General features: G+C 34.6%; 1 protein-coding gene across 1 annotated transcript in view; it reads right to left on the bottom strand.

Moving 5' to 3' along the window:
- LOC136039539 (probable ATP-dependent RNA helicase DDX49) overlaps positions 1 to 18135 on the bottom strand; it is a 58802-nt gene extending 40667 nt beyond the window's left edge. The window contains exons 1-3 of the mRNA XM_065723355.1: positions 18013 to 18135; positions 10654 to 10981; positions 3721 to 3826 (exon numbers count right to left, since the gene is read on the bottom strand). Of these exons, the coding sequence (XP_065579427.1) occupies positions 3721 to 3826; positions 10654 to 10981; positions 18013 to 18073 (495 nt within the window). The 5' untranslated portion in view covers positions 18074 to 18135. The remainder of the gene's footprint in view (positions 1 to 3720; positions 3827 to 10653; positions 10982 to 18012) is intronic.
- Between the last annotated feature and the right edge of the window lie 7862 nt (positions 18136 to 25997).

Here is a 25997-nt window from a genome sequence, read left to right as displayed (position 1 = left end):
AAGCTAAAAAAAAAGTAAAAACCAAAAAAAAAACTAAAAAGAAAAAATGAAAAAAACAAAAAATTTATTTCATCATATACCAATTCAAAAACAAATGTATATACCGACCGGACGTGTGTGTCGACTGATGTCATGTTTGTGTGTCGACTGACGTCATGTTTGTCGACTATAAATGACGACTGGAAGGACACAACTACAACGGGGACGCCGAGGGGCACAGGGGGATATATAAATGACGATGGGGACCGAGGGAATGTTTGATTAGCAATCACCATCAACAAAGCTCAAGGGCAATCATTAGAATAATGAGGTAGGTATAGATCTGAATACGGATTGTTTTTCCCATGGACAATTATATGTTGCATATTCAAGAGTCGGTAAACCTGACAATCGGTTTAAAGTGGCGAAACCCTATATAGGCCAGTGTATTCTCCTGATGAGCCCTTGTGTTGGGTTGTTGCCTCTGAATTATTTGTCTATATTATTTTTTCTATTGTTTGGTAAATGAAGACTTATACTTATTGACGACATGACTGCCTGTCCATGGATTATTTTTTATGGTTGATTGTGTATGGCTATGCTGTTTGACCTATGTGATTGTATGGATGAGTCCAAAGCCCCCCACGCCCCCCACGCGCGTGAGTCGTTACGCGCCATATTAGTTACGCGACATTGTAGTTGTGTCCCTGTGTCCCACCTGTGAATATAGATAGATATATTTATGTTTTTAACTACGTAAAACTTGCGAATATACAACATTCTTCGCTGTCCCATTGTCTGTGCATATAAATAGATTGTCAGGTTTACCGACTCTTGAACATGCAACATACAATTGTCCATGGGAAAAACAATCCGTATTCAGATCTATACCTCATTATTCTAATGATTGCCCTTGAACTTTGTTGATGGTGATTGCTAATCGAACATTCCCTGTGTCCCCGTCGTCATTTGTTTATCCCCCCCCCTGTGCCCCCCGGCGTCCCCGTTGTAGTTGTGTCCCTGTGTCCCGGTCGTCATTTCTATTCCCTGTGTCCCGGTCGTCATTTGTGTCCCGGTGTCCCAGTCTGTAATTTCTCTTTGAGTGTCCCGGTCGTCATTTATATTCCCTGTGTCCCGGTCGTTATTTGTGTCTCCTGTGTCCCGGTCTGTAATTTTGTCAGTCGACAAACATGATGTGAGTCGACAAACAACTTCATGACGGCATAATGCTTAATCCTTATAATGAAGTCAGTCGACACACAAACATGACGTCAGTCAACAGACAGACAAACAACTATATTATATATATATATATATATATATATATATATATATATATATATATATATATATATATATAGATAATATATAGAAGATAGATAAGCCTTCGATGTCACAATAGTAAGAATACCTACCTACTACGTAGGAGAATGGGGCTCAATTCTTCAGCAGAAAGAATATCTAACATACGGAATTATAAACATAAATTAAAATTTTAAAAAGAAATTCCCAGTTAGTCACCTCCAGGAAGATCTTTTAAAAGGCGATGGAAGAATGCCCCTAAGACAATACCAAAAGCCAATAATGAAGAGATTTAACCTTTGTCTGCTATCTCTAATTAGGTTGCTAGCTACCGCCGCAACCCGGATCATCTTTATACCCTTCCAAGAAATTCCTATTTTCCTAAAACATTTCTTTCCGACATCATCCTACCCCAATTGAGGACGACCTGCTTTCTGTTTGGTCCTATATGGTTCATCGATAAGGAAAATATTAGGCTATCTTTAATCCTTCGTCAGGCAGCTGATGAATTATCAACAGGAAAGACACTATGGCTTTTTCTTTTTTTTTTTTTGAAAAGTAAGAAACCAGCCTTAAAGAATCTGAAAGCTAACTAAGTCTAATATATGAAATGGTTTGTTCTTCTAATTATCGTCTTTTAATAAAATGTACGTTGTACGTTGAATTTTACGTTGAAATAAAACGTACATCTCCTGGGACTGCTTTGAACCACTTTTTCAATTGGTGCCCTGTTTCGTCTTTCTCCTCAAGCCAAATATTTTTATATTTGCACTTTCCCATTTAAATTCAGTTATAAGCAGTTACCATTAAGCCTGAAAAAATAAGAGAAGTTAAGAGAAGTTATGCCAAGAGGCTATTACCCCTCAACTCCCTAAAATCCAAGGCTGGTCCAAGTATCTGGCAAAACACTGACAAAATAATTAACTCTCCTGAAAACTAGGATAAAAGAAAAACGTATCTAGTATAATACTGACAAAATAACCAGCCGCTTAGAATTCAAGGCTAACTAGGCCCACGTATCTAGCACAATCTCCTGAAAGCTGGGATAAAAAAAATATCCTAAGATGACTCCAGAGGCAAAGGGTGTCAATCCTTTTCACTACTTTATAGTATCGTTCATTCATACAGTAACGTTGCAGCAGTGAAACAGAATTATGGTCACAAGAACGCATGTTGAAAATGACTTACATGAAACCAAGAGTGAAATACCATACCTTGCATAGCGGCTTCCATTACTTAGACATGAGATATTCAACTAATATGGAAGAATGTTGATCGGGAAATTTTTTTTAAGGGACCTGAGCACTGATTTAGGGACCAATAGGGACTAAAGCCAGGTTTAGGGACTTCCAGAGACTTCAGGGACTTTGTGGCAGCCCTGCTATTACTACTTCTGCTCTTACAATTTAACAAGATCACAAGAGTGTAAGTGTACCGAGGTTCTCAAAGAGCATAGATAGACTTTTTGGTAATGGTATTTAGTTTTACTTTTCAGGTTCACTAGAGGAGGTATAAAACTAAATTGAACAATCCTATTTATGTAAAGATTTTCAGAGGGGTGTATGTTGTTAAAACTGTTGAAAAAGACTCCCTAACCCAAAAATCGTAAGCCGAACAATGGATGCTTACAGAAAAGAAAAAAAAACAGAAAACGGGTACGTCCTTTTGACAACCTGTCTGAAAAGAATGTATTTTGATTTAGTTCAACTTCCCAATCTACATTACCTGAGACTTCCCTCTTGATATACTTAGCCTCTCTAGTAATCGCAGTAGAAGTAGTAATTGTAGTAGTAGTAGTAGTTCTGACGCCTAAAAACCTAAGCTTTTAACTTGATAAAAAGCCAAATGCAAAAGATCTTTATCAACTATTTTATGCTTTTGACAATAATGTGGCTTCTACTTTAGACACTTGTGTTTGAATTATGCTTTCGGAGTCTGAAAAAAAAAACAAGGCAAGTGTTTTCATTATAAAAGTACAGTCTAAGAAGAATATCACCAGAAGTCCCTCAAAACTTATTGTGTTTGATATACTTGAATATACCGGATACCTTACAAAAAAAGGTATATTGCTAAGTCTCTGACTCTCTTGACTTCGGCCGCAATGATCCAATTCTGAGAAAATATAAAAGATCTCTGTTCTTCAAAAAAGAAAGAAAAGAGTTAATTTAGGTCAGGACAAGCTTATTCGTTACCCATAAGTCTATCTGTCAGAGGATCCCCCCCCCCGTAGACACAAACGTAAATAGGAATGATAAGCATTATAGTGAAAGCCTATGTAAATTAAATTATTGTGGTCACATTCTATTTGGGACAAACTTCACATAAAGAAGTCACTCTGATACAGGGGCAGTATTTAATCTAGTATCGCATTCGTAGCACTTAACAGCATTTTGTTTTTTCATTCCCTAAAAAGAGATCTGCTGTCTTTCAATCACTTACTTGTTCATCAAAGTTTCCTTCTAACAGTCTATCTGCCTCGTCCAAAACCAGAAACTTAATTTTCTTTAATGTAAAATCATGCTCTCTCTCAAGGTGATCAGCCAGTCTAAAACATAAAATAAAACTTATGAAGAAAAAACAAGCCTTGAGGGTAAAAATTTATGTCAAGCATTCTCAAAGTTGGCTAAAGAGAGTTCTTATTGTTTAGGCGGCTCAAAACAAAGGAAAGAAATCATTTTCCTAAGTGATTAAAAAATGTTATTGAAATATTGGATTTCGTCTGAAACTAATAGCAGGGATTAGTTCGAAGAAATATAAACCCAGAGAACACATTTAGAACAACATGAAGATTGCACAATAGACATTTTTTATGAGAAGACTTTGGGACGATTTTCCCTCCCTTGGGTGGAAACTACCATAATTGTGCTAGACCGCTACGTAACACAGAAATGAAGCTACTCCATACCAATTTTGAGCAACCAACCAATAACTAACTCCTGTTCTCTTAATTATAACGAACCTTAGGTAAATGTATTGAACACGGATTCCACTGAAGTTGTGGTGAGACCTTAAAAATTGCATCCCAGATAAAGTTCCAAGCCAAATTCTAACGATAAGCGTTTCATAACTCAACGAATGAAGAATATGACCCAGAAAAACATTAACCTTGTTTAAAAGAGTAAGCTAATCAAGACGCCCACGACACTTTTAACAAAAAAAGATAGCAAATCAGCAATAACCTTTTATAAAACAAAATTACTTACATTTTGCAACATGCTCCCAAAAGATGGTATGATAACTTCAAGTATAGTTGTGGAAGAGACTACATAGTATTACTTTCGACTCTCGTGACTTTTATATTTTACAGCTTGCATCGTACTATTAATGAGGCAGTTTTTTTCAAATTTATGGAATGACGGTAAGGCCTGCCACCTGAAGGAAGCAAATTCTAGAGATTTAGACGAAATACTGAAGGAAAGAAAAATTGCCCAACATGTGATGTGGAGGACGATGGGCTCGGCCATTTTCTCCTGGGGTACCGTAAGTTATATCAAATTGGAGTCAATTGGCTGGAGAAAAATTTTGATGAGCTATTTCTTGGCATTCTTACTTGGACATTTCCACAAACAATTGTTATGGTGTAAAATGCTGCGTTGAAGGCGAAGGAGGTGAGTCACAAACGTCGCAATTAGAACTAGATAGTGCTTGGTTTCGATTTTAACGTGTTTATAGCTAGAAGATAAATAACGACCGGGACACAGGAACACAACTGTTGGCGCTTCGCGCTACCCCGACACCTAGTTGGTGGGGCGCTTCGCCACCCCCCCAAGCCCCCCCCCCCCCCGCGCGCGTAAGTCGTTACGCGCCATATTAGTTACGCGCCATTGTAGTTGTGCCCCTGTGTCCCACCTGTGAATATATATATATATATATATATATACATATGTATATATATATATATATATATATATATATATATATATATATATATATATATATATATATATATATATATATATATATTGTGTCCCGGTATCCCAGTCTGTAATTTCTCTTTGAGTGTCCCGGTCGTCATTTATATAGATATATAGATACAGTTTCATTTCAGTTTTTTTTTCTTTTTTAGTTTTTTCTTTTCTTAGTTTTTTTCTTTTTTAGATTTTCTTTTTTAAGTTTCTTCTTTTTATTGATTTGTTTTCTTCAATTTGTCAATGTTCATTCTAACATTGACACTTGGAAAAATCTTTACGTGCCAAGCATGCTAAAGCTCCAACAATTTATATTAAACCTCAAATTTGGGGTATCTGTTTTAAGGTTTTCGAATTACTTTAATCTATTGTCAAAATATATTGAAATGTTTGTGCAATTCCCAGTTTTTTTTTAGTTTTTTAGCTTTTTTTAGTTTTCTTTTAATTTTTTATCTTTTTTATTTTTTTACGTTTTTTCTTTTTAGGTTTTTTCTTTTTTTAATTTTTTTTATTTTTAATGTTTTTTTAGTTTTTTCTTTTTAGTTTTTTTTTTTTTTAAGTTTTTTGCCATTTTTCTTTTTTCGAATTACTTTTATCTATTGTCACAATATTTCGAAATATTTATGCAATTTCTAGTTTTTACATTCTAGTTTGTTTTCTTTTATATATATAGAAGATATAATCTGGCGTAACGGTCAGACAACTTATTTTTATATATATAAGATACTAGCTGTTGGGGTGGCGCTTCGCGCCACCCCAACACCTAGTTGGTGGGGGCGCTTCGCCCCCCCCCAAGCTCCCCCCGCGCGCGTAAGTCGTTACGCGCCATATTAGTTACGCGCCATTGTAGTTGTGTCCCTATGTCCCACCTGTGAATATAGATATATATATATATATATATATATATATATATATATATATATATATATATATATATATATATATATATATATATGTTTTTAACTACGTAAAACTTGCGAATATACAACATTCTTTGCTGTCCCATTGTCTGTGCATATAAATAGATTGTCAGGTTTACCGACTCTTGAACATGCAACATATAATGGTCCATGGGAAAACAATCCGTATTCAGATCTATACCTCATGATTCTAATGATTGCCCTTGAGCTTTGTTGATGGTGATTGCTAATCGACCATTCCCTGAGTCGCCATCGTCATTTATATATCCCCCTGTGCACCCCGGCGTCCCCTTTGTAGTTATGTCCCTGTGTCCCGGTCGTCGTCATTTATACTCCCTGTGTCCCGGTGCTTTGTTGATTGCTAATCGAACATTCCTTTTGTCCCGGTCGCTTTCTCTTTGAGTGTCGTCATTTATTTAGATTGTCAGGTTTACCGACTCTTGAACATGCAACATATAATTGTCCATGGGAAAAACAATCCATATTCAGATCTATACCTCATGATTCTAATGATTGCCCTTGAGATTTGTTGATGGTGATTGCTAATTGAACATTCCCTGTGTCCCGGTCGTCATTTATATTCCCAGTATTCCGGTCGTCATTTGTGTCCCAGTGTTCCCCTTTTAGTTTTTTTTTATTGGTTTTGACCTTTTTTTAGGTTTTTTAGTTTTTTTCTTTTTAGTTTTTTTTGAAGTTTTTATCTTTTTAGTTTTTTTATTTTTATTTATATTTTTTTAGTTTTCTTTTTCTCCTTTATTTTTCAGTTTTTTTCCTTTTTTTAGTTTTTTTTCTTTTTTAGTTCTTTTAGTTTTTACCTTTTTTAGTTTTTTTTAGTTTTTTAGATGAATTTTTTTTTTAGTTTTTTTCCTTTTTTTCTTTTTAGTTTTTTATTGGTTTTTACCTTTTTTTTAGCTTTTTTAGTTTTTTTCGTTTTTTCTTTTTACTTTTTTTTTAGTTTTTATCTTTTTTATTTTTTTTTATTTTTATTCTTAATTTTATTAGTTTTCTTTTTCTCTTCTATTTTTCAGTTTTTTCCTTTTTTTAAGTTTTTTTTTAGTTTTTAGTTTTTTTAGTTTTTTTTTCCTTTTTTTCTTTTTAGTTTTTTATTGGTTTTTACCTTTTTTTTAGCTTTTTTAGTTTTTTTCGTTTTTTCTTTTTACTTTTTTTTTAGTTTTTATCTTTTTTATTTTTTTTTATTTTATTCTTAATTTTATTAGTTTTCTTTTTCTCTTCTATTTTTCAGTTTTTTTCCTTTTTTTAGTTTTTTTAGTTTTTTAGTTTTTTTAGGTTTTTTAGTTTTTTAGCTTTTTTATTTTTTTTATTAGTTTTTTTTGTAGTTTTTGCCTTTTTTTAGTTTTTTCAGTTTTTTTTTTTAGTTTTTAGTTTTTTACCTTTTTTGTGGATCGTCACCTGATCCACAGATCCACAGATCCATTTTAAGTTTTTTTTTTAGTTTTAAGTTTTTTTAGTTTTTTTTCCTTTTTTCTTTTTAGTTTTTTATTGGTTTTTACCTTTTTTTTAGCTTTTTTAGTTTTTTTCGTTTTTTCTTTTTACTTTTTTTTTAGTTTTTATCTTTTTTATTTTTTTTTATTTTGTTCTTAATTTTATTAGTTTTCTTTTTCTCTTCTATTTTTCAGTTTTTTCCTTTTTTTAAGTTTTTTTTTTAGTTTTTTTAGTTTTTTAGCTTTTTTATTTTTTTATTAGTTTTTAGTTTTTTTGTAGTTTTTGCCTTTTTTTAGTTTTTTCAGTTTTTTTTTTAGTTTTTAGTTTTTTACCTTTTTTGTGGATCGTCACCTGATCCACAGATCCACAGATCCACAGACAACTTATTTTTATATATATAGATATATACTAGCTGTTGGTGTGGCGCTTCGCGCCCCCCCCCCAAGCCCCCCGCGCACGTAAGTCGTTACGCACCATATTAGTTACGCGCCATTGTAGTTGTGTCACTGTGTCCCACCTGTGAATATAGGTAGATATATATATATTTTTAACTACGTAAAACTTGCGAACATACAACATTCTTCGCTGTCCCATTGTCAGTGAATATAAATAGATTGTCAGGTTTACCGACTCTTGAATATGCAACATACAATTGTCCATGGGAAAACAACCCGTATTTAGATCTATACCGCATTTTTCTAATGATTGCCCTTGAGCTTTGTTGATGGTGATTGCTAATCGAATATTCCCTGTGTCCCCGTCATCATTTATATATCCCGCCTGTGCCCTTCCGGCGTCCCCGTTGTAGTTGTGTCCCGGTCGTCATTTATATTCCTGTGTCCCGGTTGTCATTTGTGTCCCGGTCTGTAATTTGTGAATGTCCTGGTCGTCATTTATATTCCTTGTGTCCCGTTATCCCAGTCTGTAGCGTCATAAAGTCTTCAATGGCTCTGGTGGTGCAGCCAGTTGAGGAAGTTTATCTTTTTTGAGGCGCAACACATTCCCATTGTTTCTCCATTAAATTTCAAGGCCTTGCAATAGGTACAAATTTTAGACATAGTCCCGATTTGAACACATCTACTCAAGCTATAATCATCGACTGGGCTGTACCTGAATGCCAGGCGATAATTTTGACGTTGCTCTTGTGATTCCTCGGCACGCTTTCTTTTGGCATTATCTCTTTGAGCCGCAAGCCTGTTTTCACGTTGTTCTTGTGATTCCTTGGCTGATTTTTTCGGTAATTTCTCTTTGAGCCTCAAGCCGGTTTTCACGTTGTTCTTGTGATTCCTCGGCATGCTTTCTTTTGGTATTATCTCTTTGAACCGCGAACATGTTTTCACGTTGTTCTTGTGATGCCTCGGTACGATTTTTTCGGTAATTTCTCTTTGAGCCTCAAGCCGGTTTTCACGTTGTTCTTGTGATTCCTCGGCACGCTTTCTTTTGGTATTATCTCTTTGAACCGCGAACCTGTTTTCACGTTGTTCTTGTGATGCCTCGGTACGATTTTTTTGGTAATTTCTCTTTGAGACGCAAGCCTGTTTTCAAGTTGTTCTTGTGATTCCTCGGCACGCTTTCTTTTCTTACTTTCTCTTTTAGCCGCAAGCCTTTGGGCATTAACTCTTTGAGCCGCTTCCTCGGCTGTTTCTTCTGCCATTGTAGGATTTATACTAAAATTTCTCTTTTAATTAACTCTTTGAGGAGCTTCCTCGTCTGGTTCTTCTGCCATTGTAGTATTTATACTGAAATTTCTCTTTGAATCGCCCCATTATATACTTATAATGACGTCATATACAATGCCTTATATACTTTGTATATATATATAGATGATGAGGCGCCAAGTATCTTTTCCTGGTCTAAGCTCAGTTATCGCTGACTTCGAGTCACCAAACAAGTTATCAATAAAATTTTTTTGCTCCTTGAGGTCATTCAGCTCTTTAGGTGGATTATTTAATAGAATGGCAAAAAGGGCTTCGGATGACTGTGTGGGGACAAAGAAGGCAATGGTTTGCGCTTCGACAGGACGTAATTATCGAATTTGAAACATAGTTCTTTAACTTCACGAGTAAGCGTAGCACTTGATTACCCCTACGACAACTGGTACTTCGTCAGACTCGTACAGCAAGAAACGTGGTTGTAGTATTTGCTTTTCATCAGACTTTTCAAGAATTTTAAGCATGTCTAAATAGTTATCTGCAGCTTTCTGTTGGTCACTTGGGCAGTTTGCATAATTCCACAATAATTTCTTTGCTTCCAATAACGAATCAGTGCTAAAACGTCCACACCAGTTTTCGCAATATCAGGGTGAACAGTCCCCACAGCACAGGCACGGCATAAAAAGTTCAAGACAGGACACCATACAAGCTGCTGGCTCCACATTGTATGTAGCAAACAAAGATACAATAGATATCTCACTTAATTGGAAAGACAGTGGAATAGCTGTACTGAGATCATCCAGAGCAAGGGAAGCGTCAAAACCTGCTCACCTGTCCCCTGCAATTTAAGGCTGATTAAAACCGGTAGGCACCTATATGGCGCTGCGGGCTGGTTCTCTCCCTCTTCTCCTTGCTCCCAAACGATCCACTCGGCGCTGTCGATATACCTTAAGAAAAAGGTTGAAATCGTTCCAAAGACTATATAAGGGTGTAAGACAAAACCAATCAATAATGTTTACAGTCAGGTGATACATGTAAAGCTTATCCAAATTACAAATGAATGTCTGGAATCTAGGTAAATTTTACCCATAGCAAAATATCATGAAATAACAGACCAAATTATCTACTGTCACTTAATTAATTCGAGTTCAAACCACTGAATTAATGTAAGTTTAAAATCCAAAAAGATATTTTCACTCTGAATCTAGGTCAAGTTTAAGCATAGCAAAATATTATGAAAAAACAAATGAATTAGCTACGGTCACTGAATTAATTCAAGTTCATAGCACTTAACTAATAATACAAGTCCAAAGCAGGCTTTAAAATCAAATAAATCCAAAAAGGTGTTCTCACCCTAAAGACTAAATGAAGACTCACTTTCATTTGTTTAATAGTTAGAAAATACAACTAATCTTTTTTTCATCAAGCAAATTAAAAAAAGCTACAGACCTTCCAGGGGTTGCAACAACAATATGGGGATGCTTTGATAGCTCAATTGATTGAGTAACCATATCCATTCCACCAACAATAACGCAATCCTTCAGTCCAATTGACTTGCCAATAATCCTAAACTGGTCTGCTATTTGATATGCTAATTCTCGTGTAGGGGTTAGAATGAGAGCAAAAATACCAAAGGGATCTTCATTGAGCTTCTGTAATATGGGAAGGGCAAACGCAAGAGTTTTCCCACTGCCAGTTTTTGCACAGGCTACAACATCTTTGCCACTAAGAATTGTTGGAATGCAATGTTTCTGGACAGGAGTAGGATCTTGTAAACCTAAAATCAAATATGTCAGAAAAGTTGGAACATAACCTTCCTAGATGTAATCAGAAAGGGCTTTTTCTTGAATTTTGTCAATTGGAATAGTCTATTTTTATTTTTGGCAAAATGAACGGCCAGCAATTATAAATTTGTTACTTTAGAATACCCCTTTGTAGTATTTAGGGGGATGTACAACCATTTGTAACAATATGTCTGCTGTAGCTCAGTAAACTCCAATCTAAAGCAAACATAGGTACTTAGGCGTAAAACAAGGTGACGTTTTGTCACCTACACTTTTTAAAATTTTTATTTATGGCGTGCATGCGAAAATATCCTCTACGTATTTACCTGATTTTTCAGATGTTTCTTATCTGGCTTATGCTGATGATTTGCTCCTAATTAGTCTGACTAGGATTGATCTCTCCAAAATGGTATCTTCTGTTTCCAATGCTTTTTCTGGAATTAGCCTTTTGTTGAATAAAGAGAAGTGTGAGTTTTTATATTTTGCTTCAACTTCTTTGTCTCCTCCTCAGCGCACTGTTTACAGTATTTCTAAGAGAATGCAATTTGGATAAAGAAATTTAAACTCCACTCTACATACTGTGATCAATCCATCCTTTATACAGCAGAAATTTACCCCATCCTGAGAAAAATTGATTTAGAAAGAATCCAGAGCAGTTATTTCAGGTACTGTAAGTTTCTCCTTTTCATTCCTCCTTGGACACATAATCGGATTCTAGTTGGTAAATATGGTGTACCTGATATAACATTAAAGTTGGAAAAGCTACACAGGGAGCTCTCAGGTACTCCTCTTGATAGGCTTTCTCCACATAATCCTCTTGTAAATTTTTTTCTATACTTATCTTCTGTTGGATGACCTTTTTTGTGAATTTCATTTCGTGTGTGCATTTAATACTGATTTTTTTTTTCTCTATAGTTCGTTATCGTGTTTATGTTTATTCATTTTTTTGTGTTTATTTTATTTTTTGTTTTTATTTAATATAAACAAAAATTTGTATAGTCATTATATTTCGTTGTTTGTAAGTTTTGCATTTTCTGTGTGTATTTAATTGTTTTTACTCCACATTATAATAGTTTTATAGTGTTTTTGTGAGAAAGAAATAAATTCTTATTATTATTATTTGTAGCAAAAAAAAACGTAAGAACTTCACTACTGGAAGGCAGTCAGAGCAAAATAAAAATATGTGAACACAGGATATACTTGTCAAGAGTGGTGAGAAAAATAAAAATTTCTTCAAACAAATAAGGTTGAAGGTGCAGTAATTCAACAGTCTTGACTGATATACCAAGAATTTTTGTCACCAAGCTTCAATGTACCTTATGAAAACTCTAATGGAGGGGGGTCAAAAGGGTTTTACCATTGTTGAAAGGTTCCACCCTTTCCTCCTTTCAAGCTTGATAATAATAATACTTAATAAGGCAGAAGTGGAGGCTCTTGGTAAAGCTTAACACAATTATCTAACACTGACAGTAAGGGTTGAGCTTTCAACCTCTCTTGTTGCATGCATACAATTCTCAAAAAATTTGACTGCTCACCCCTGAAATTCTTTGTATTTTGCAGATATTTCATATGAGCAAATCTCAAATATTGCTATAAAATGCCGTTGTGATGAGCTAGTTGGACCTCGATGATCTTTGTTTCAATTGAGTTTTTGCTCTGAATCATTTCCTCAATAATGAAAACACCCTATAATGTCCCTTTTCATGATGTCCCAGGAATCACTCTGGACACACAACCTTAGGAGCACCACACCAAGCCCCTAAAGGTCTTGAAAAACAAACGAATCCTACAGACCCCTATGAAGTCAGAAAAAATGGGTGCCAAATCCGTCTATTGTAAGCCCTTAACAATACAGCTCCACCCTCTTGAGCCTCTTAAAACAGGCCCAAAACCGTGCAAGAATACAACAAAAAAATATTATCAGTTGGTAATAAATAAAATTTTCAGCTAATGTTCAATAGGTATAGCTGGGGTGCTTATATCCTTGTTAAGACAAATCCTCATATTTTCAGGCCATGTCTTACTGTCCATGGAGCACAAAGTAACTGATGAAATAGATTTTAAAAAGCTATAAATGGATTTGCCTTTCTTTGAAGCCAAATGGATTTGCCTTTCTTTGAAGCCAAACTTTTAACTTATATGCTAGTTGAAGGCATCTGAGACTTGAATTAGAAAACTAAATTATGGTTTCCATATAAACAAATAGTAATTGAAGCAGCACCAAAGGAATTCATATTCCAATTCTATTTTGTTTTTAACTATTTGTGTTCAAATTCATGTTTTCAAGAGACTTTTTAGATTTTTAGAGTGTCAAAATTCAGATTTTTAATCTTTAGAAATCTTTATTTATGGCTTGCCTACCCAAAGGAAAAGATAATTGGATAAAATTTTGTTGTCCCATTTATTTCTGAGCAAACGAGCTACCAATAAAAAAATATATTTCTTAGCAAAGTTGTATTACTGTTATTATTATTCTTAATGCTCAGTTTGTGTGTGTGATTTATTTTTCTTATATATGCAGCTACAAACAATCCAAGGCTGAATGGAAATTTGGATGGCTGGAGATGTTCATTGAACTTGGACCACCCCTGGGTGGCACCCATGTGTGTAATATCAATGTGCCCACCATCTACAAAAGATTAGCCCATAGATTAAAAAAGGAAAAAATAGCAAAATTACCATAATCAAATAAAAATAAACATAAGTAAATAATGGAAGAAACGTTGACTATTTAATTTTAGTTTTATTACTGACTTCCTAAGTGCTTGGCCAGATCTGAATTAAATTGGCACTGGTAATGCCTTATTTTTCAAGATGAGAATTCCTGTACTGCTATGACAAAATAATAGAAAGTTTGCACATCTTGATTTTACTAGTATCTCTTGGTCAATTAGTAAGATACACTGACGAAGAAACATACACTGAAAAATAAATAGAGGCAAGTGATTTCCTGGATTACTTCTCAGATTTGGCATAATATACCAAAAGTTAGTCTAGGGACCAAGAAACTATCACTTTTATTATTTGCAGGTGATTTTGCTTTGGTGGCTAGTACAACACAAGATCTGCAGATGCTTCTGAGTCTCATAGAAGAATATTTGCAGATGAAAAAATTAAGGCTGAATGTTCAAAAGAGTGAAGTTATTATCTTTAAAAAAAGGAAAGTCAGTGGTGAAGATGATAACAGATTTAAATTTAATAATAAGGAACTGAGTGTAAGTAAAAGAATAGAATATTTCGGATCTGTTTTATTGGAATATGGAAGTTTAAAGAGTCATGTCAATAAAACAATTAGTAGAGGCAAAGTGGCTGTGTCTGCAGTTTTTAGAAACCTGAAAATAATGGGAATTATAAACCTAAAAATACATAAAAGAATAATTAATACAAAAGTTTTACCAGTTATAGAATATGGAGCAGAGATTTAAGAATTGAACACACAATTTCTCTGTTGTCAATGGGTTATATTTATTTATTTATTATTACGAATAGCGGTAAGCATCAATGCTTGTCGCAAAAACACAAAATCATAATACTAATCTAAAGTAAATTGGCAACAACAAACTAAACAGCAAAAACTTCTAAATAACATGACACTACAAAACAAAAGCGTCTAAATAAAAAGGTGTATTTACTAATGCACTCTTAAAAATTCAAACACTCTCTGCCTTGACAACCTCCAAAGGCAAACCATTCCATGGTCTGGCAACTCTACTAACAAAAGATAATTGACCAATTTTTTTCAGTGGTTTTGGGGGATATAATTTATAATCATGCTGACGAGTAGAGTGATAATGGCTAAACTTAAAAAATAAATTTGGATCAACATCATCCACTCCTTTAATTATACAAAACACATTTACAAGGTCATTGCGATGTCTACAAAACTTCAATGATGGGAGTTGAAGCCTAGAAAGTCTCGGCAGATAGGAAAGGCGCTGAAGATATGGGACCAATCTAGTGGCCCTTCTCTGAACCTTTTCTATCCTATGCTCATCTGTTAGACTTAATGGAAACCAAACAGAAGTATTATACTCAAGAAGAGGGCAGACCATTGATTTGTATAGTAGTAAGAAATTACAAAGGTTAAACCTACTAAAGCTTCTCCTTATAGACGATAAACAATAATTTGCATTCTTTACAATTTCCAAAACATGCTTATCAAATTTCAATTGGGTATCAAAGTAAACCCCGAGGTCATGCACTATTTCGTTAGAAGGGATTTGTATGCCAGACAGCTGATAAGTATGCACAGGTGGGAGTTTACAAGCATAGTGTAGAACAACACACTTAGAAGGGTTTATGAACATGGAAATAGATTCGCACCAATAAGTTAGAGAGTCAAGATCCTTCTGTAAAAGTTGCATGTCATTTTGGTCTTGTACTGGTAGATAAAGTTTTACATCATCCACAAACATCTTGACAGTAGAATGCTGAACAGAGGAAGGCAGATCATTAATAAATAAACAAAATAAAATTGGACCCAGGCAGCTACCCTGGGGGACTCCACTTAACACATCAATTGAGGATGACATAGCTTCACCAACAACAACCTGCTGAGTTCATCCATTTAGATAATCAGCAATAAATGCAATTGTTTTTTTACCCAATTTATAAGCTGCAGATTTTTTAAGAAGGGTGGGTATTGACCCTTTGTTGAATGCCTTCGAGAAGTCGATGTAAATGCAGTCAAAGGGTATAGCTAAATCGGCAAAACATTGAAAGTCCAAAATAACCTCAAGAAGCTGAGTATTACAAGACCTATTTTTTCGAAAACCATGCTGAGCAGGATTCCAAAGATGAAATATATGACCAATATGAAATAAACAAGACATAAAGTCACTATTCCTATGTAAGCAAATCCATTAAATGATGAATAGACCATAAAGTCTCCCTGACTTATGAAAAATATGCAAAACATTTGTGGATGAATTCAACTCTTCAAGAATCTCAATTTTTATATTAACTAAACTCAAAAACAAAGACCCTATCTACACCTGCTAAGAAAAAACAAAACTGTATTTTTTTTAAAGCAGAAAGACTACTAAACATAGATGCTGGATATTTGTTACCAAGAGTGTTTTATTTTTACCATAAAAATGTCTTTTAATGTCAGTTAAAGACTAGAAAAGTCACAATTGATATGTTTTCAACCACTGAAATACAGAGAGGTCTGCAATATAAAGCACAGACTGTCAACATTTTATGGATCTCATGTTCTTTTCTGAGTTCACTGAAGGTAATATCATAGTAACATGCTATTTGGTACCATGTTAATTCATATATCTTTTACTTTTCCTTACTTTGGTTTTGGCAGAAACTAGATGAAAATCTGTCCTGCCCAACACCAATAGACAATGGAATGATTGGTATTGTCCAATAAAATCTGTCTACAGCAGCTTCTTCTGTATTCTTTGCTTAATCCTTACCCAAATGGTACCTGTGTCAGCAGAATTTCAGCAAAGGATATAAGTAGCTTTTGAATTAATGTTTGCAAGAGATTCTTCACCTGGATACCAGGTTTCTTTTTCCAAGTTGGAAGGAGGCAACAAGCAAGGTTATTGCAGGATATAGGTGTGGTTTACCATCAAAGAAAATTTACCAAGAATTTAGTTGTTGTTTTTCATGTTGTTACTGAGATGAAATCTTTTTGGGTGCATTGCCTTTGAACTTCATCACTTGTTATGTAAGACCATTAAATGACTTGTAGAATATGTCTTAAACAAAGGTGATAAATACTTCTAAGGAGCAAGTTTCTTTCCTCTCCAAGGCCAGGTTTTATATACAAACAGAAGAACAGATTGGATGGATGCTTCAGAAATATTCATGTTAATTTTTATGCTGATCTCATAACTTTTCTAGAGGGACTAATTCATGTGTGTGAATGTGCCCATTGTTTTTGTTTGTATTTCACTATACTGCAATAGATCAAAGACAGCAAGACTATTGAAATTTCTTATGATAATCAGTGCTGTTTCATAATGACTACATTAACCAAAATAATATTTTACTTTCAAAACAACAAATATACAAAACTATGCATAATTTTGGATGATAAAATATATAATTATAAAAATTAATAAAGATTCTAAGTCTAAATATAATTTTAAATCCCAAATTTACCCCTCCCCCTCCCTATCTGTTAAGTTTACTACATGTGAATGCATAGGCTTACATATAGTAGCCTACACAAATCATATTAACTGGTAGTTAACACAAGAAAATTGTAGTCAGCAAATTTTAAAGTAATTTTAGTATACTTTACCCCAATTTTCTCTCCCCTCATATGTAAATATATAGCCTAAATTTTAAATTTCTAACATGTTTTCTATTTCTTTATTTTGCTAGTAAATATCTTGATTAATTGAACATTTGGATATATAAGAAACAAACTTATCTTTATAATCAGAGGATCTAAATTTCTGAATCTATATATGAGATACAGTTGCAAATTCAATTTTAACCAAACCAATCCTTACTAACATTATCCAATATTTAGCTTAGTCTGTATTATGTATTTTCTACATGTTTACCAATTCTTAATTTTGTCACTGTGGATTCAATTTACAGGTAAACAAGTTTTAAGAAGAGTGATATACTAGCCATATTTAAAATGAAAGAAAAAGGTATAATCTTAGAGGGAGTTTAAAGGGCTTAAGATGGAATTTGCAAACAGAAATAAATATTATACTTCAATTTAGAATGAAACTCTGATTCTACAAGTAACTTTGTTCCTTGGCAATCTGAATAAGATACTCTGTTAATCAAGCTATTTGCAGTTTATTCAATTTATGGGTACAGACATTTAAACCAGATTGATGCATGGGAAATATATAGCTTGAGCTACATATTTGCCCATTAGAGTGGCTCTGGGGAGATATAACAGCGAAAATGCTTTCAGAATTTTTTAACTAGGCTACAATTTTTCTTCATAAGCTATTATGAAGTAAGAAATGTTTTCTTAACACGTTTACTTCTCAATAACCCAAATTTACAAGAAAAAACATTAAATATAATGCATTCTGACCTATACTTTCAAGTGGCTTAAATAGCCATGATTTTAAACCAATTTCTAGAAAACTTTTCATCTTGAAGCATTTAATGAATTTCAAAATCAGCGCTATTTCAATCAAGACCAGTGTTTCCACTTTCTTTTTTTGAAAAATCCCGAATCAGAGACGAAAAATCCCTTAAAATCCCTTTTTGGTTAAACAATAATCCTTTGAGAAATCCCTCTCATGCTAATCACGACAGTTAGCTACTGGTTTCCTGGTCCACGAAGTCCATCTGTGTGCTTCTGTCTGAGCACCCGATTCTTTTAAATAAAAATCTCTCCGAACGAACTGAAAAGCACTGGAAGTTGCAAACACTATAATTTTTTTAACAAAAAAAAACTTCAAAACTAAATCCCAAAATTTGCATTCTCCTATCTTGAGCATGGATAACGAATGCAGAATTCAACCTCTCGTTCAAGAGTCAAAGAACAGAACATTATTTTTGTTGAAAAAAATCCTTGAATACACCATCAAAACTGAAAATCCTGAATATCTCTATTTTAGTAGGGAAAATCCCTTAATATCTCAATTATCCCTGAAAAATCCCGTATCCCTTTTTAGAGAAAATAATCCCGCGGAAGGCCTAGAAATCCCTCAGAAAGGGATAAATCCCTCAAAGTGGAAACACTGATCAAGACTCCGACCGAGAAGAGGGGTTTAAGATAGAGGAATTTAAGAAACCGTTGGCCCCCTTTTCTCCCTTTTAACAAAATCCTATTTCACATGCACATGAAATTATTATTTTAAAATTAAGGTTAATTTAGTTAGATTAAAGGATTTGCGATTTACCACAACTGCTACGGCTAACAATTCAATGCAATGCAACATGACACTGCCTGAAACCAACACAGTTATGTATATTCATCTTTCACCCTAATACATTGGTTGGTATCAATGCACAATTAGGGCTATTTCGATGGAAACTACTACATACCATGTCCTTACTGCGGGGTCACAGTCACACAAAAATATAATTTAATTTAAATCTAATCTAATTTGCTCGAAAACGAACAAGGATAAATTTCACCCTTACTTAATAATTTCTCTTATTAAAAAAATTTTACCTTCTTCATTTCATAAAAATTATTTTATAGTTTTGTACGCTTTATAATAAAAGAAAAAGTGAACTAGACAGACTCTATAGGTCGAGCATAATAGTCATCTCCAGACCTAGTAATATGGTTATATGTATTCCTTTGGCTATATATGTCATTTAAATACTCCGGCAGAAGGTCTGGCAGTATATATATATATATATATAAGCACTAATATATAACAAAGATGAAACCCTCCCCACCCCGCTGCTAATAAAATCTTAAGATCTTCACATGCTTCACAAGCCGATTCTCTTCCTGATATATCCGATTTTATTTTTATTTTATTTAAGAATTAACGACGATTCTTGACTACTAAGGTCCCTGCGTCGGCCCTGCAGTGCATTCCTGCAGCGTGATTCGATCTCTGGGTCCCGTATTACCAAGCTAAGGTCAAATCTACTGCACCACCACAGGACTGATTTATCTGATATTACTCTGATAGACCTGTTTTGAATAATATGCGCAGAATTAACAATTGAAGACAATGTACCCAAACATACAGAAGAACGATATAAAAATAAGGATGGATTTACAAAAAAGAATAAAGAAGCCTAATTATACTTAGATGGAAACAAGTCTTTTTTAGGTTTATAAATAATTTTAATGTTAAATGATAAGAGCCATGATAAAGTTTCACCAAGGGACAAGAAACTGAGGATCTCATCTATGATAATACCAATCATACTAATCGTAACATTTTTATATTTTACTTGTTGTATCTGTGGATAATAAATCGATGTCCTCGATGATGTAAGGAAAGTACTTTAGTGAGGTTCAACTTTTGTTAATTCACCCTCAGCCATGTTTAAATTTAATTTGATGATTCCTGTACACTTTCTAAGAGCAAGCTATATGACCTTACAATTATCACTAAAGAAGTATCATCAGCAAACATAAACACTGTAGCCGCAGATTCCTTTTTAAGGATCTCACTCATGTATATTTTTAGCTTGCTTACTGATAGTGGAAGATTATTCACAAAAATGAAAAATAATTAGGGTCCAAATACCGAAGTCTGTGGAACCCCACACTCATTACGTGTTTCTTCCAGTTCCGATTTGTCAACTTGAACATACTGTTTTCTCCAAGACAAAAAAGAACATAAAAAGAAAGGGAGGAAACTCTAATCCCATGTGCTTCACACTTCATTAACAAAATATGACAACTAGTAGTATCAAAAGCCATTAGAACATCTAAGAACACAGCAGTCATTTTATATCAATTGATAATAATAATAATTTATGTATAACCCACATCATAACAAGTTATGGCACTTATGGAGTAACAAAAAAAAAGAAATACACTGCAAATAAAATACACTACAAATAGAAAAAACACTACGTTGCAATGACATTAACCGAACAGATGGACCAAAGGATGATGAGGCGATAAACGATAAAAAGCTGATTCCGTCAACCTTCCGTGCAGGAGGGCCAACTTTGCACTTATATCAGGGACATCAAACTTACGAATTATCTTCCTATTGTTATACCAAGGGGGGAGATAAAGTAAAAATTTACAATATCTGAAATAAAAAGTCCGAATCTGATTAACATCTTTTTTCTTTAGAAGGGGATAAAGACCAAAAAGATAAAGGACAGAATGATCACAGAATGTAGCATATAGTCTACCAAGTGCACGTCTATTATACTTCCCTCGATTAGTAGCTATCTTAGAATGGCTAAATTGAATTTTCTTTTGAACATCACGAACAGTGCACTGCCGTAGGCAAGAAATTGAATTCGTAACAGTAATACCCAACCACCAAAAGGCGGAAAAAAAAGAGTATAGAAAAACCGCGACAAGCTAAGGGAGCATTAGAGGATGTCGGACCATTAAAAACTAGAAATTCACATTTCTCAACATTAAGAGAAAGACCAATTTTAGAAAATAGAAGTGAAACTTTTGAGACCATAAACGAGAGACCTTGCTTATTCTTACACAAAAGTAAAAGGTTATCCGCATAAGCAAGATAAGAAACATCTGAGAGTCCAATAAAATCATTTGATCTAATTTCATCTAAAATACCAGAAATGCACATTTTGAATATACTAGGTGATAAAACCCCTCTCTGCTTGATACCCCGACATAAATCGACAAACGGGGATCCAGATTTATTAATTCGGAGGGAAGAATTGTCATACCAAAACGAAGAAGAAAAATGACTGAAAGATTTACACCATTGTTAAAAATGGAAAAAAGCTTGACTGTGAACTACATTTTCAAAAGCTTTAGAAAGGACCAAAGTACATATATAAAGTGGCTACCCCTCAGCCAGGCTATTCTTAAGGGCGGAAAAAAGAACACGGTGGGCATGTTGACAACCAATACCAAATTGAAACCCGAATTGATTCGATCCGAAATTTATATTTTCATTTAAATGAGGAATTAAAATATATTCAAGGATTTTACTCAAGTTACACGTAGTGGTTATAGGGCGATAAGATGAACATTGAGAAGGGAGTTTTCCCCACTTTAGAATTGAGGTGGCAGTTCCACAAAGAAAGCTATCCGGACCCAGAGAAGATGTTAAACACATTTGGAACAACAACTGCAAAGGAAATAAAAGAACGACACACTTTGGATTTATATTATTTATACTAATACCATCAATATCAATGGATGAAGATTTCAGTTGCTAAATTGCATTTTCAACAACAGTTATTGATACTGGAATAATATGGCCTTGATGAAGTGAAGGGGGAAGAATTTTAGAAAGTAACCGAGAATAATGTGACTGCACGAAAAAATCAATTTTGGAAAAAATTCCCGAATAGCAAACATACCAAGCCGAACTAGAAATCGAATCACTATTATAAAGATCACTTTTATCCAGCTTCTCAGAATTGATCAATTTAGACCAATTCTTTTTAGAGGCCAGAAATTCAATACCCTTATAACGAATGGATTTAAGGTACTTTTTATAATCGTTCTTTGTTTTCTGCTTTATATCCGCAACAGACCCCGTTGTAGGTCTACCACAATCAACCCAAATTCGAAGCCAAAGTTTTGCCTTATTTTTATAATTCTTTAATTCAGGGTCGGCAGCCCATATAGATTTTCGCGTTTTTATACGAATACACTCTTCGGGAACCGCAATTTTTTCAGCTTCTTTCGTACATCTAATTCTATCATCATGACATCTATCAAGATCACGCTTACTACCCTTCACTTGCAATTGGAGTAGATGATAAGGCACACGAATACAATTAAGCAATGTAAATAAAGACAATATATATAAAGCAATATCGGCTCTTTTCCAACTACTACATTTAAACCATTTAGTATTCCCAATAGATGCAACATTGTAAAGGTTACGTTTCAGTTTAGTAGTAAATGAAAGCGATAGATGGTCAATATCATCAGTCTGAATATCAACATGAATAATCGAGCACTCTACCTGTGACGAACTGATTATATGATCAATATTAGAAACACTACCAGATTGATGGATGTAGGAGTATGATAAATCTTTCTTCACGTAAGGGGGCATGCACTCCAATATTTCTTGGGATCAATAACTTTGTTCGTCCAAATCCATATTAAAGTCACCAAGAACTATAAAATCAAGTTTATTTTCCTTGACACGATTCATCACGGACTTTAAAGACTTGCATGCAATAGCAAATCTGTTTATTGACTCCACTGTATTATTTTTATATGGAAGATAAACATTAGCAAACACAGCACTATTTGCTCTAAGAGCAAGAATGTGCTTATCCGAATAAAAAAGGGATGGGTTCGAAAGGTCAATACTTTTTTTAAAAATTCAGGCCAGACATCCAGAAGGGCGGACACGCGTGGTAACTGTATCAGAAGTAAAAACCGAATGAACAGAGCTTCGATGAAGGATATTTCTGCTAGAGGCGGTTAACAAGGTTTCTTGCAGGCAGAGAACGTCGAAGTTCTCGTACAGATCGTCAATATAAGCATCTTTATTTTTTGTGCCATTGATATTGTGCGATATGATTTAAATTTGTAAAGTCATTCCAGAGGTTTGTTGACTTTTGTAAAAACCGAGAAGTTTGTTTGTAAAAACCGAATGAACAGAGCTTCGATGAAGGAAATTTCTGCTAGAGGCGGTTAAAAAGGTTTCTTGCAGGCAGATAACGTCGAAGTTCTCGTACAGATCGTCAATATAAGAATCTTTATTTTTTGTGCCATTGATATTGTGCGATATGATTGAAATTTGTAACGTCATTTAGAGGTTTGTTGACTTGCAAAACCGCGGAGAACGGAGCATGACATGCTAAAGGACAAGTGTTCACCTTTGCAATTGGCACATTTTGGTGAGGCATTGCATGGATTTTCTTTCGTACTAATATGAGGGCCGGCACAACGAGCACATTTGGGCGCAGGACTGGGACAAGGAGACTGGAAGTGATGGGGCGATCGGCACTTAAAACAACACTTTGGAACTTCCTTAAACTCGCTCAGTCTAAAGAATTCATAACCAATTCGTACACCGTCTTTGAAATAAGCAGCTTTAGCAAAAGAATCCACAAAATCAAGCTTAACTGTTTTCGAAGAGCCCAGCCTCTTGGAAGCAACAATACCGCTACAATTTGTGAAAGACTGAATCGCACAATCCTCTGGAACACCTTTTATAATGGCCGAATATATCTTAGAAATTTCTTTGTTTGACGCACCGGCGTGAATGACGGTAACAGATGCACGGAAGTCTTCGGCAGCAGATTTATCAATATTTACATACCACTTATCGTGAACAGGGCGAATACTGGAAACAAGTTCATGGCCACTGATTTTATCAATAGCTTCTTTGCTTTTAATAGGATCCGATGGATGAGACGGCACTTGAGAGACGACAATAGTGGTTGACTGACGATTAGAGCCTACAGGTTTTGGTAACTGAGGTTAATTGAGGCTATAATTGTCCAACTTTGCTGACACAATTTGAACAAGCTGATGAACTTTGGAAACTTTAGAAGCTAATTGTGAATACGCCACAGCCGGCAAAACTGGAACTTCAGTTGGAAGTTTGATAACACAAGTTGGCATAGTGATACTAGCCTCATCAAACTTCTTCAAAAGATCGAGCATGTCCTTAATATTACTGGTTGCAGACTTTGCAACACTGCGGCGAGGGGAATTTCATCAGGCGCAAGTTTCGACCATAGATCAGCCTTAGCTTCAACTATTTTTGGTGAAGCAAAAAAATCCACTCCATATTCAATAATTTCTTTCTCAGAAATCGAATTCAGCCAATTACTTTGGACAAAATGTAACACAGGCGAATATATAAGTTCAAAGTCATTCAGGTCCTCCGATTGTTCGCTAATACTTGGCATCTTTTCAAGGCACCTGTTTTCAACCACCACACATTTAAACCGTTCAATTTATAAATATTGGTCACTGTTATATGTCATTGCAATCCCAAGCCAACTGTTGCAAAATAACAAGGTTACTGAATTAATTATGAAGCATAGGTCAGGATTAAAAGTCTCTACGATTCCATGCCAATTGTTGCCAGTGCTGTCACTTACTTGAAGTACTTTTACTTGAAGTACTACTTAAGTAAAATTTTCCATTACTTGTACTTGTACTTCAGTAAAAACTCTAGGGTGTACTTATTACTTGATACCTAAGTAAGATTACGAAATACTTATTACTTAAGATACTTTTAATGTACTTGTTTTTCAAATACTTTACCTTTGACACGAAAATTTTGTGTATGTGTGCTTTGGCAATGTACAAGAAAACATCACCTTTAGATTTAGAGCAAACTCAGATATAGCTTTTGTGTGTCTGTACTTTGGCAATGTACAAGAAAACATCACCCTTTAGATTTAGAGTGAACTCAGATATAGCTCCATGCCCTATTTTTGGATATGAAATAAGGTATTTGTTTTTGATGAAAAAAAATTATAGTATGATTAACACTTGGTTTAATTTTTGTTTAAAAGTTATATAACAAAGAAAATTGAAACTATTTCACAGTTCACTGGTCGACAGTGAGCTAAAATCCCTTGCTTTGTGCTAAATGTTGCATACTGTAGTCAATTTGGGCTTATATTTCTGACAAAAGTGTTTAAGTTTTGTCATCTCGTCAACTGAACCAGATTTCTACCATTTCATCATCTTCAGGACCATATTATTGGTAAAACTACTGAAGCTATGAATCTTTGCCCATCTAAATGTTGTCTCCAATAAACAAGTCTAGGCAATTCTAGCTGGATCCAATGCAGTGGTATTTTGTCAAATTCGTTCCAGCAAGTTCAGGTACTCAGACGAATCTGACTTCAGATTTGTCACTCCATTCATAAGTTATAGGCCCTACTAAATTAAGGGAAAACTTAACTTTCTTAAGACTTGAAACCCTCTCCCCCTCGCCCTATCTGAGATAGGGTTTGTGATACCAGAACTTGATATGAGCCCTGATCTTAGGTATATTTGGTCTAGTTTTAATTCGGATCCGTTACTCCATTTGCAAGTTATACTAAATTAAACAGAAAACTTAATTTTTTCAGGAATTAAAACCCACTCCCCCTTGTTAAATTTAATCTAGGGTCTTTGTCTCAAAACTTGATATGTGTCATGGTCTTAGGCCTCTTTGGTTCAATTTTCATTCAGACCCATCACTCCAGTCGCAAGTTACTCTGAATCAACTGAATCAACGAAAAACTGTTTTTAGCAGGTAAAGCCCTCCCCCTATTTTATTTGAGCTAGGGTCTTCATCTTTCAACTTGATGTGTCTCATGATCCTTGGCACCAAATCTGGCCATCAAAATTTTCATCCAAATCCAACCAGCGTTTCTCCCCCCATACGTGATTACACAGACGGACGGACAGACAGACAGACGGACGGACGGATTTTGCAACGTCTTAGGTAGCCATGTTGG

This window comes from Artemia franciscana, chromosome 2 (genome assembly GCF_032884065.1).
Source record: "Artemia franciscana chromosome 2, ASM3288406v1, whole genome shotgun sequence".
Lineage (NCBI taxonomy): Eukaryota > Metazoa > Arthropoda > Branchiopoda > Anostraca > Artemiidae > Artemia > Artemia franciscana.
The sequence above is the reverse complement of the archived record's forward strand: the minus strand, read 5'-3'. Positions and strand labels throughout refer to the sequence as shown.